This window comes from Melopsittacus undulatus, chromosome 2 (genome assembly GCF_012275295.1).
Source record: "Melopsittacus undulatus isolate bMelUnd1 chromosome 2, bMelUnd1.mat.Z, whole genome shotgun sequence".
NCBI lineage: Eukaryota > Metazoa > Chordata > Aves > Psittaciformes > Psittaculidae > Melopsittacus > Melopsittacus undulatus.
Genome location: NC_047528.1, coordinates 18,882,408 through 18,894,496, shown reverse-complemented (window position 1 = coordinate 18,894,496; position 12,089 = coordinate 18,882,408). Strand labels below are relative to the sequence as shown.

Below are 12,089 nucleotides of genomic sequence, written 5' to 3'. Positions count from 1 at the left end.
TGGTGACTTATTGTAGTTATAGAGGGGTGCATACACCGGTTCTGAAGCACAGTTGTTTTAAAAGAAAGTGGGCCTAAACAGAAAATAAAATGTCAAGTTCTGGAATTATAAGATGTGGGTCCCTGGTATCTTGTATAAACATTAAGCAGCAGTTACTGCTAAGCCAGTTGGTATCTTTCTAGGTAGCATGTGTAGATGGACTTGAAACTTGACTGGTTTAGATTCAAGCATTTCAAAATGATTTTTAAACTCAGAATTAGTGCAGTTTGAGATCTCCAAAAGGGCTGCTTGCTCTGTGTCATGGTTTGATACCCCCACAGGGGCTGCTTGTTCTGTGGCACAAGTGAGTTTTGCTGCAGCTGGGTGGATTTTACAGCTTTTAAACGCGGTTCTTTGCTCTCTGTGTAACAAAAGGTCTGAAATCAAGGAAAACGGAGTGACGGAACTGCCATGTGGGTTCTCTGATGTGAGCAGATATTCAATGCTGGTGCAAAAATACAGCCTAACACTGTCGTACTTAACTGGTGTAAAACAAATTCTTGTAAGTGAAAGATAACCTTTAACCAACATGGAGGCAGACATACTGGAGAACTGATTGAGACATATGTCATGTGACATGAAACCTTAGTGAGTTCTGTTGGAATCCTTTTTTCCCCTTTTCCCCCAAAACTTAAAAAAAACTAAAAAAAAAAAAATCCAAAAGATGCTGGTAAACCTCACTCCCTCCCTTAAAAGAGAATAAAGCAGAAATGTGAAGTGACACAGGTCAGCACCGTAAACTTCAGCACGAATGCAATGCAGGAGCATGAGGCCAGGGTTCCTGTCACCCCTGATGCTGCTGGGGAAGCAAGGGAACACGGACACATCCTCACAGCTGTCAAACTGCAAGTGTGGACCACAGACCCAAAACAGTCATGGTGGGATGGGTTTCCTTCAGGAAAAGCAGCTACACTTCTCATGTCGCCGGGGTTACAGGGAGGGAGACACTAGGACACTAAGAAAAAAGGGTTTTATGACATTTTCAGTGTGAGATGTTCTCCCTGTAAACCAAGGCTGTGTATGAAACATCTTGACCACTCTAAAACGGCCTCAACTGAACACCACGTAGGTGGAGAAGCTTCCGCCGGCAGAGACCCCTCCTCCCGCAGCCCCGTGGTGCCCGCGCGCCAGGCCCTCCCCTTCGCCGCAACGCCGAGACGAGCCCCAGGCAGAGGGCGCCCCCGCGCCGGAGCGGCGGGGCCAGAACGAAGCGGGCGGGCGGGCGGGCTGAGGGGAGGCGGGCGCAGCGAGATCCTCCTCCCTGGGCCCGGACGCGCGGAGGTCGTGGCTGGGCACGGATCTGGGCGCGCTTGGGCCTTTCCCGGGGCCCGCGCCGTGCCGCTCAGCCATGCTGGCCGGCTGCCGGCGGGCGCTGCCCGCGGCGCTCAGCCGGGCGCTGCAGGGCTGGGCCGCGGGGCCGGGCCGCCGGGCCGTCAGCACCAGTTGGTGCCCGGTGGGAGCCGCCTTCGATGCGAAGCAGCAGCTGTGCGGCAGCTCGGCGGGCAGGGAGACGGTGAGCGGTGGGAGGGGAAGGGCAAGGGCAAGGGCCAGGGCCTGCTGCGGGCAGGATGCCGCCTGGCTGCCGGCAGCCTTGCGCTTTGCTTTCCTTGTGTGTAATTCTGGCTTCTAAAGCTTAACTCGTGGTGGCGGGGCAGCCGGGCTAAGGCTGTTAGGCCCTTACAGCCTCGTGAGGGTTTGTTTTGGTTCTAATGAAGCGAAACATTCTCTTTACTGGACACATCCACGTTTAAAAATGACGGCCTTGTTTATTGAAACATTTGCTTAGAGCCTCCGTAGAGACTATACATACATTAGCCCTTCCACTCCCAGCGCTTACCTGTGTCTTTTTTACTGTCAGTGGCCTGTCTTGCACTGGTGCACAATGGTAGTGCTTTAAAATCACTTCGGCTGCTGACAGCCTCTTGTGTGGGTGTCATTCTTGACATCCAGTTGCTTGTGGCAGAAAAAAAAAACAGTTATTTGCTGGTTTGGTGAAACTCCTCGGGCTTTTTGGTTTTGGAGGGAGCTGGGTATGTTTGTTAATGAGAGTGCCCAGAATCTAAACAGGTTCCTGAACAGCATAGGATGGGTCCTTTCCATGGCAGGGTGTGTGTGGAATATCTATAAACAAACATGTCTTTTTCAGTGTTATTTTTGCTTGCAGAGATGCTGCTTTAAGTGATTTTTTTTACTGTTGTAGGTGTATATCGTGGAACTTCTCTAGCAGGTGTGTTAGCAGCTTTGTTTGATCTGCAGCAGGACCTCTTTAATTCCCTTAACTGCTGTGTGTGTCTACCCTGTGCAAGTCAGTGTGTTTACCTTGCCCCGTTGGACAGAGCCAGGCTTTGTAAGAGCTTCAGGAATAAAACTGTTCATATCATAACATTTTTGAGTTGTTGCTGATCATTCCTTTGAAATCTGTTTCCAGTATTTGGGCTTATTTAATGACCCTGAGACTGCTAACTGTCCTATTGCTTGTTATCTAGGGCAGCTGGCCAGAATGTTAATTTTTTTGACACTCCTGCTTAGTCCTCACATTCATTGATAAGTCTCTTTTGCTTCAGAGGGATGACTTTACCTCATTTCAGAATGTAGATGGGCTTTCTAGAATTTTTCTGGTGCCCATGCTTTAAAAGCAAGATAAAAAATGCATTGAGAAAAGGAGCTGATTTGTGAGGGCTTGATGTTGAACTCTTAAGGTTTGCTCATAACAATCCTGAGAGCTTCAGGGAGGTTTTGCTCTGGGAAGTGAAGATGTTTTCATATGATACCAGTGTCTGATCCATTCTGTGACTATTCTCTCTACAGAGACACTGATGTGGGAACATTTGAGTGAAGTGTCACAATATGGTAGCTGGCATTGTTTTGGTAAAATTCTGTGGTGTCATGGTTAAGCCCATCCAGCAACCTAGAACCATGCAGCCGCTCGCTCTCACCCCCTTCCTTCCTCCTCTCCCAGAGGGATGGGGAGGAGAATTGAAAGAATGTAACTCCCATGGGTTGAGATAAGAACAGTCCAGTAACTAAGGTATAACACAAACCACTACTGCTGCCACCAATAATAATAATAATAAGGAAAATAACAAGGGAAGAAAATACAATTGCTCACCACCCACCGACCGATACCCAGCCCGACCTGAGCAGTGATGTAGCTCTTCTGAGTAGAAGTTTATATAATGGGCGTGACGTGCTGTGGTACGGAATACCTCTTTGGTTAGTTTGGGTCAGGTGTCCTGTCTCTGCTTTCTCTCAGCTTCCCCTTCTCCCTGGCAGAGCATGAGATTCAGAAAGTCCTTGGTCAGAGTAAACATTACTGAGCAGCAACTAAAAACATCGGTGTTATCAACACTGTTCCCAGGCTGAAAGTCAAAAACACAGCACTGCACCAGCAGTAAAGAAGCAGAAAAATTATTGATGCTGTTGAACCCAGGACACATTGTGATAATTACATCCTGAAGCAAAGGGGCGGAAATGGAAGAGGGTAATGTTCAGGTGTTTTCATTGCATTTTGCATTGCAGGGTCTGTTTGGTGTTCCGGAACTGAGCTGTCCAGAAGGATTTCAAGAAGCACAGGACAAAGCTTTGCAAGAATCGGAACAGCTAGTGCAGAAGGCATGTTCAGCACCACCTGGGCCAGAGACCATAATGATCTTTGATCAGCTTTCAGATAGCTTGTGCAGAGTAGCAGACCTGGTAAGTTACTTTTTTTTTATTATTACTTGAAGCAATTTCTTTTAATTTCTGTTAGTAAGCTTACACCATATTATTCCATTTCATAGTTTTTCTGCACTGCAGTAAATAGAAGATCAGCTCTGTGAAATCTTATGCTAAGACAGAAAATTACATTGGTTAAAAGTTCATTACAAAGGCTTTTACTGGATGATAGGTAACTACAAATCCTGTCAGGCTGTCCAGTTAATTTTTGTACAGAAGTAAAAGTAATGTAAAGGCCAGAAGAAAAATAGCAGTGAAATCAGAATTGTATTTCTGATGTGATATCAGTATGTAAGCTTTCTAGTGTAACTTACATTAGGTAAAGCAGGGGATTGCTCTCAAAGCTGCTATACACATGTTTTTAAATTATGAAAGTTTATAGGTGAAGGTCCATAAAGAACTTGCAGATTAAAAGCAGCAGATGAAACTGAACAGAACTGCCTTTTATTAACACAAGAAGAAATGCAGATATTTCCTAGATTGCAGTTTCTGTTGTCCACAGTACTTGATCTGACATTCTGTATCAGAAAATGTTAAGGTTGGGCAAACAGTTTCTAGAGAGCAATACAAAGTATATCTTTTACTGTAGCATCACTCTTCCCTTGAAGAAAGCAGATCCAACCTTCATACCAAAATCAGTTCTTAATAAATAGGCCACTGCATTTTTATTTTTCACACTTGAATTCTCTGTGTGTTCTGTTCTCAAATCTTGTTCCTTATTCTTTTCTAGATTCAAGAGAGGTTTATATTTTTAAAGATACAGAGCTATGTCTAGAAGCAATTTGGTGATTGGCAGAAATTGAGATGTGCCATTCAGCACATATTCTGTCAGTATTATAAAGGATTTTAAACAGGGGTTCTAAGAATTATTGATTGGTGAGAAACTTACCATGAGCTCAGAAAACCAACCTGTCGTGGTTTAAACCAAATCTGCACAGTTCGTTCACTCACTCCCCCCCCCTTTGCTCCCCCGACTCCCGGAGAGTTAGGAAGGAGAATCCAAAGAATGTAGCCCCCACGGATTGAGATAAGCACAGTTTAATAGCTAAGGCATAATACAAATCACTACTGCCATTACTACTACAAATAATGATGATAAAGCCAATAACAAGCGAAGAGAATACAACACCTCACCAGCCACCGACCCATAACTCACCCCACCTTGCCCGGCCGAGCACCAAGCGATACCTCCTCCATCCCCCCAGAGCTCCAGCCCTTCCAGGTCTCTCACAGTTACATCCTGGGTATGACGTGCTATGGTATGGAATACCTCTTTGGCTAGCCTGGGTCAGGTGTCCTGTCTCTCCTTCCTTCCGGCCTCCCCTCCTCCCTGGCAGAGCATGAGCTCAGAAAAAGGCCTTGGAAAAACCAAACATTTGAGCAGTAACTCAAAACATACTTGCTATCAGCAACCGTTCTCAGCCCGAAAGTCAAAACACAGCACTGCACCAGCTACCAAGAAAGAGAAAAAATGACTGCTACTGCTCAAACCAGGACACAACCATATCCTGAGCTGCATCAAAAGGAGTGTGGCTAGCAGGTTGAAGCAGGTGATCCTGCCCCTCTACTCTGCTCTCGTAAGACCTCACTTGGAGTATTGTGTGCAGTTCTGGTGTCCTCAACATAAAAAGGACATGGAAGTGTTGGAACAAGTCCAGAGGAGGGCCACGAGGATGATCAGGGGACTGCAGCACCTCCCATATGAAGACAGGCTGAGAAAGTTGGGGCTGTTTATCCTGGAGAAGAGAAGGCTGTGTGGAGACCTCATAGCAGCCTTCTTGTATCTGAAAGGATGCTGGTGAGGGACTCTTCATCAGGAACTGTAGGGACAGGACAAGGGGTAACGGGTTAAAACTTAAACAGTGGAAGTTTAGGTTAGATCTAAAGAAGTTCTTTACTGTAAGGGTGCTGAGGGCACTGGAACAGGTTGCACAAAGAAGTTGTGAATGCTCCATCCCTGGCAGTGTTCAAGGCCATGTTTGACAGAGCCTTGGGAGACATATTTTAGTGTGAGGTGTCCCTACCGATGTCTGGGGTGTTGGAACTAGATGATCTTAAGGTCCTTTCCAACCCTAACTCTTGTGTGATTCTAAGTAAAAATATCAAGTGTGTTAACATTTATAAGTTTGCCTGTTCAATCAAATTGCAATCATACTGTTAAACAAAGTCAAGCCAGCTCCCTTTTAGCATCTTTGTAGCCTTCTGAACTCCCTTGAGTATTCAGAGACTTACTTAAATTAGTAAGTCAAATAAAAACCCTGTTCTGAATCCAAAAGAACTTTGGGGTTTTCTCTTTAAATATATTTGGTCCCACTAGGTAATGATGTCAAAGCATAACTTGATGGTCCATTCACAAGAGTAAAAAGGGCTTGAAAAAAACCAAACCCTGGTGCCATTTGGTGGTGTACTTTCTTCTTAGCAGTGATTTTTAATTAAAAAAACCTCTTTTGTAATGACATTTAAATACATTGGAGTATCTCTATGTTATAAAAACTCTTTAAGTTACCTAGCATACTAAAAGTCTTAAGAAGTGGATGGATTAAATATATTCTTTGGAAAGACACGTTCACTGTCTGGTGTAGTAGTTGTCAGCACAGTTTTCCAATAAGGTTGATTTTTTTTTTTTTTTTTTTAGAAAAAGCGAATTCTACAAATAGATTGCACAGAACTTTAGAAATAAATGTTAATGTCAGTAGAACTACTAGAGTGCAACTTTGTTTAAAATAGATTTTTTTAATTTGTCTTTTTGCCTCACTGTTTTTTTCTTCTGTCAGGCGGATTTTGTGAAAATTGCCCATCCTGACTTTGCATTCAGAGAAGCTGCTGAAGAAGCTTGCAGGAATATTGGTACTATGGTAGAGAAGTAGGTGTTCTGCTTTTTTGTGTGCTCTGTCCATATGCATCTTTAAAAATTTGTGAATTATCATCTATGACAGCCTTCCTGTGGCATTCAAGAGCAGCCTTCTTAAGTGAAAGTTTTATCAAGCAGTACTGTGAAAGTGACCCAGTCTGCTGCTTTTCTCTTGTAACAGTGGAGGCAATGACTAGTGGAGTTGCTGTCCCAAACTTGTAAGTTGTAGAGGCAGTGAAGTCTTTTATACTTTGAGGAGTGCAGCAGTGCATCAGTTCGTTTAGTAAGCCTTGTGAGTAACGTGGGTAGCTACAAAGAGAAATAAAAGATTAAATTTGGTCTTGCCAGTGTGTTTGGGAAACCTTTCACTTGAAACTGGGCTTTTCAAAACTGAAATACATGATTTGGTTGAATACACCATCATCTCTAACAGTGGGACTTTAATATGTGAATGCTGCTTCAGATTTAAATTATGTAGAAAGAAGAAAAACTACTGTAAATGATCAAAACGATTGTTCAGTGTTCATTTTCATGAACAAAGGGTATCCCTCAGGAGCTACTACAATACATATGTGCTTTTAGGCACTTTTTTACAGTGCTGGGCTTCTTATTTATCATCTTCTGTGCAGAGCGTTTTCTGAAGTACAGACATGATGCAATGTCGTCTTCTGCCTCTGAATCGGTTATTGATAATTATTAAGTTCATTTTGCCAATGGGGCTGCAGAGGCTTCCTGCATTTCAGCTGATTGAAGAAGTTAGTTCTTAGGTCTATACAGGCTGAGGGCTGCTGCCTGCTGCAGTTCTGCCGATCCATGCATGTATGTATGTTTCATTCTGCACTGTGATTCCCACCCAGTAATGCAGGTCAACATACATGCTTGTAGTTAACATGACCCCAGATTGGATAGACATGGCACTGTCTAGCCCAAGTACAGTGATGAGCATCAGGAAATGTTCTGAGGCTATTAAGCTATTAGTCTACTTCAGTTGTAACCAGCAGCACGTTTATCTGATGGCGAACTTGAGCACAGATTTTTCTTTAATGGAGTCCTTTCAAAATAAGGATGAGAAAACAATTCTCCCACCCTTGTGTTCTTGCCATGACTTTGTGCATAAAAAGTAAACTGGCAGTCTTAAGACTTGCTCATGTTTGCCACAAAATGCCATCCAGAAGTATTTTCCTATTGGATGCACAAGACCTGTTTCCATGCCAGTTTTTTGACACATCCTTCATGTACAAATTTTGTAGATTTTAAGTGTGGTTGTGAACCGTAAAGCATTTTAAAAATACAATCCTCAATTTTTAATGTTATTTCAGTAAACATTAAGCTCTGCCTTTGAGTGACTAATAACAAGAGGTCGGAGCAATCCCAGGCACAGCTGCAGGTTGGGCAAAAAGGAAATTCAGGGCAGCCCTGCAGAGAAGGACTTGGGGGTGTTGGTCAATGAGAAAATGAACATGAGCCAGCGGTGTGCGCTTGCAGCCCAGAAAGCCAACTGTATTCTGGGCTGCATCAAAAGAAGTGTGACCAGCAGGTCAAAGGAGGTGAGGTACTGGAATGGGTTGCCCAGGGAGGTAGTGAATGCTCCATCCCTGACAGTGTTCAAGACCAGGTTAGATGAGCCTTGGGTGATATGGTCTAGTGTGAGGTGTCCCTGCCCATGGCAGGGGGGTTGGAACTAGATGATCTTAAGGTCCTTTCCAGCCCTAACTACTCTATGATTCTATGATTCTATGACTGAAAGGTCAGTGTTTGTTGTTAATGTGTGATTCTTTTACTGTGTTCCTTCCAGATTAAATACAGATGTTGAGTTGTGTCAGAGTTTGAGACGTCTGCTAGCTGATGAAGTTGTTATGAATTCCCTAGATCCAGAAACCAGGTACTTAGTAATGCTTATAAATTTTGATATTTAGATGGAATATATCATTCCTTAATGTTCTTATATTGTGTTCTCTTGAATTAATTACTGCAACTGGAAAACACACTATATCTCCATTACTAACCTAATAATCACTGTTAAATTACATGGAGAGGAGTTAGGAAGCCTGTAGTTGTGTATTCTTGGAGGATGTCTCTGTGACTGTACAGTATATGTTTAGGATGAATAACTGAGATCTGTAAAAACAAAAAATGAGAACTTAAGATTTTCTTCGATAACACCATTTTGATTAAAATGAGGTGCTGCACTGTGGTGTATATATCAGTGTTTTAACAGTAAAAACAGGGAACAGACTCTATTACTTGATTTCAGTTTATATCTTACATCTTTCAAACCAGATTATCAGTATATTTATTTAAAGCTTACTTTATGCTTGCTATAAAATGTTTTATTAGCTGCTTATTCAGTTATAGCTCTGAATTATTTCATCACTGCCATGCTTAGACAAGCTTAATATTTGAGTAAGTTTGTTTCTTCTTTCCACACTGTGATGGATAGTAAATTTGAAGAAGTCTTTTTCTGAGTTGTTAGAGTAAATGGAGTGTCAGATTAAAATGGTAATTTACACAAATTGTTTTAACATCTAGATTAATGTAATGGAATTATTTTGAAGTATATTTTCAATGCAGACAACTAAACTAACCACAATGGAAAAATCCTGTTTCACTTGAGTAAACTGGACCTAAAACACAGGAAGTCTATGTCCATAATAACAGTACTCATATAAGCGTTGTTACTCTCTGTAGAAGACATGAAACCTAAATAACTACTAAGGACAAAATCTGTTAAGAAATTTTGCTTATTGTCAAATGAGGCTGTTTTAACAGGGATTTACTGTATTTTTAGGCGAGTGGCAGAACTTTTTATGTTTGATTTTGAAATCAGTGGCATTCATTTGGATGAAGAAAAGGTAACTTTTGACTACAATATATGAACAGAAATTTGTCTTACTACCAAAGACCAGATAATAAAACATGTGGGACATGAATCATGTGATTCTAGGCCAGTTTGTCTTCCAAGATTCCCATTGTCCTCTGTGGAATTTTGTCTTCTCAGCAGTGATTAATTTTGTCTATTTTAAATCACTTGGTTTTTATTGTTTTTTAATGGTCTTTTAGATATTAGCTGGCTGTTCTTCCTAGTTTGTCCCTCATTGTTCCTTTGCTCTGAAGAGTTGTAAGCAAGACCTGGGGTTCTGCTTTCTTTTATTGGTGTCTGCATCAGATACTGAAAGTAGTAGCTTAGCTGTCTGAACAAACTGTTTACAGAGGAGGGAAACCAGCATCCCATGCACTATGGGGACAGGTTAATCAAGAAAAGTGTTTTAGAAGGGATCAGGTGTGTGGCCAGGCTCTCCTTTAGTGCTCATGTAATCAGAAGTTTTAAATTTTGTTCAAAATTGAATGTTTGGGCATTGTCTGGCTACTTCTCTTGGAGCTTTTATATGTTTTTACGGTAGCCAGAACAGTCAGCTTTCACCATGCTTTGTGGTATGGATGCTCTGTTGGATGTTTGTTCATAGCTCATGTCCCTGTATAAAGTTAATACCTTGTTTATTTGAGTCATCCCCTCCAAAAAGATCTCTACAAAGGCTTTTTTATCAGATTTATGTGACAGAGTTACTCTGAAGATCATGGTTGTGATTGTGTTTTGTTAACTGGAAAATGCTTTTAGAATATATTTTTAAAATTATCTTTCTGTGAAGAACAACTCTGAAACCTGGACTCTGGGTTTTGTTTCTGATTTGACTGTTGGTTCTAGAGTACTTCATTCCCTTTCAGTTAAAATTTTATTTGCACCTTATTTTTGCACATTTTCATCTTCCTCCCCTACTTATTTCACTTCTGTCCTTGCTGCTCAGTGTTTCTTTGCAGTTCTTATTTCAGACTTCAGAAATCCTTCACTGTCATTGAGATTTACTTCTGCTACAAAGAATTTCTGCTTTCTGAAATAAAACTCAAAAGATGTGTTTTTAAGAGTAAGGATGGACTGGGAGGACAGATCTGCAGGTTTTGTTAATTTTTGGGGCTTTACAAGTATGTTGTATCTATACCCTCTGCCTTTTCCTTTGAGCTGTGAACCCACAGGCAATTGAAAGCATACTCTACTAACATGAGCAAGTTCAATGAAACAGATCTTATAGTAAGGTTAAACATGTGAAATACTGTAATGTATGATGGTAACACCCTAAATCTCAAATTCCTCAGGGGAAAGTTGTAATACCACAAATGCTTTTTGGTCTACAGGAAATAGTGCAATACAAACAGTAACAAGTGAATTGTAATTCCACATGTGTTTCGGGACACTAATAGGATTTATTCGTCTCAATGATGCTTCCTTTTTTCACCACTGTATTTTACATAGCAGTCATGCTAAGCATAATTTTATAAATGCTTGCCAAGCAGCTAGCAAAGCTTAGGTAAATTATTCTAAAACTCCACTGTACATTTTCTTACAGCAGAAATACAGGCATTTGCTTTCAAATTTCAATCCTATATGAAATTATAGATCTGTATGAGCATCTGATCCTGTTGACTTTAGCCCTGTGTTAGGATTTTGCTGATGCTGTAGGTCTAATCTTAAATGTTGTATTTCCTGCTTCATTTCTGGAAAAGTCCTTTAAGGTTTTAGAACCTTTGAGTTCTGCTTGTACTGAAGATGCTGTGTGTTTTGTACTTTATTTTTCTTACAGCGTAAAAAGGCAGTCAACCTCAACGTCAAAATACTGGATTTGTGTAATGAATTCCTGACAGGAGCTCATCTTCCCAACAAGATTGACAAACATGTTTTACCAGAGCATATTTGGTGTAATTTTTCAGTTGAAGGCAATTACTTGCAAATTGCTGGTCTGCATGCTGATTGTCCTGATGATCTGGTGTGTATTCCTGAGTTTGCTTTGGCATACTGTCTAACAAAATTTTGTTATTTTTCTTGTTACTGAGGCAAATGCATATGATATATGATTATAACATTATGACAAACAAGAAAGAACTGATTTAGAACATAACAATAAATGTCAGCCTTGGCTGTAGCAGCTATGAAATAATAGAAGTGATGATTTGTTCCATGATCCTGAATGGATTGAGGAAGAAGAGGGGCAGAATACAGACCCTGGAGTTCAGGCAAGCAGACTTCAGCTTATTCAATAACACAGGGGTACTAAGATATTCAGTATAAGCACGTTGTGATCCTTAGAAAACCAAGCAAATATATTGGGAACCAGACTTGGCAAGCAGGGAGCTCCTGACAAAGCTTCATGTTCAAAAGGTAGCAGGCATGAGGTGGAAGCAGGTTACAGATATAGGGCAGGAATTTAGAAATTATTACCTGTACATATAGGGATGTTGTCAGAAATGCCAAAGCTCAGGTGCGGTTGATACTTGCAAGGGATATCAAAGGCAAGAAGAAGAGCAATTAGTACTAAAAGGCTGCACAAGAACAAGGTGAGTGACTTAGTGGCAGCAGACGCAGATAAGGCCAAGATACTGGTTGCTTTCTTTGCCTCGGTGTTTGCCAGTGACTTCTCCCAGCTCCCTGTGCTTA

The 12,089-nt window shown here is 41.5% G+C and overlaps 1 protein-coding gene across 1 annotated transcript in view; it reads left to right on the top strand.

Moving 5' to 3' along the window:
* The first annotated feature begins 1,319 nt into the window (after positions 1 to 1,319).
* MIPEP (mitochondrial intermediate peptidase) overlaps positions 1,320 to 12,089 on the top strand; it is a 71,577-nt gene continuing 60,807 nt past the window's right edge. Inside the window, exons 1-6 of the mRNA XM_013129203.3 lie at positions 1,320 to 1,552; positions 3,559 to 3,732; positions 6,528 to 6,616; positions 8,400 to 8,486; positions 9,393 to 9,456; positions 11,239 to 11,421. Coding sequence (XP_012984657.3) covers positions 1,388 to 1,552; positions 3,559 to 3,732; positions 6,528 to 6,616; positions 8,400 to 8,486; positions 9,393 to 9,456; positions 11,239 to 11,421 — 762 coding nt within the window. The 5' untranslated portion in view covers positions 1,320 to 1,387. The remainder of the gene's footprint in view (positions 1,553 to 3,558; positions 3,733 to 6,527; positions 6,617 to 8,399; positions 8,487 to 9,392; positions 9,457 to 11,238; positions 11,422 to 12,089) is intronic.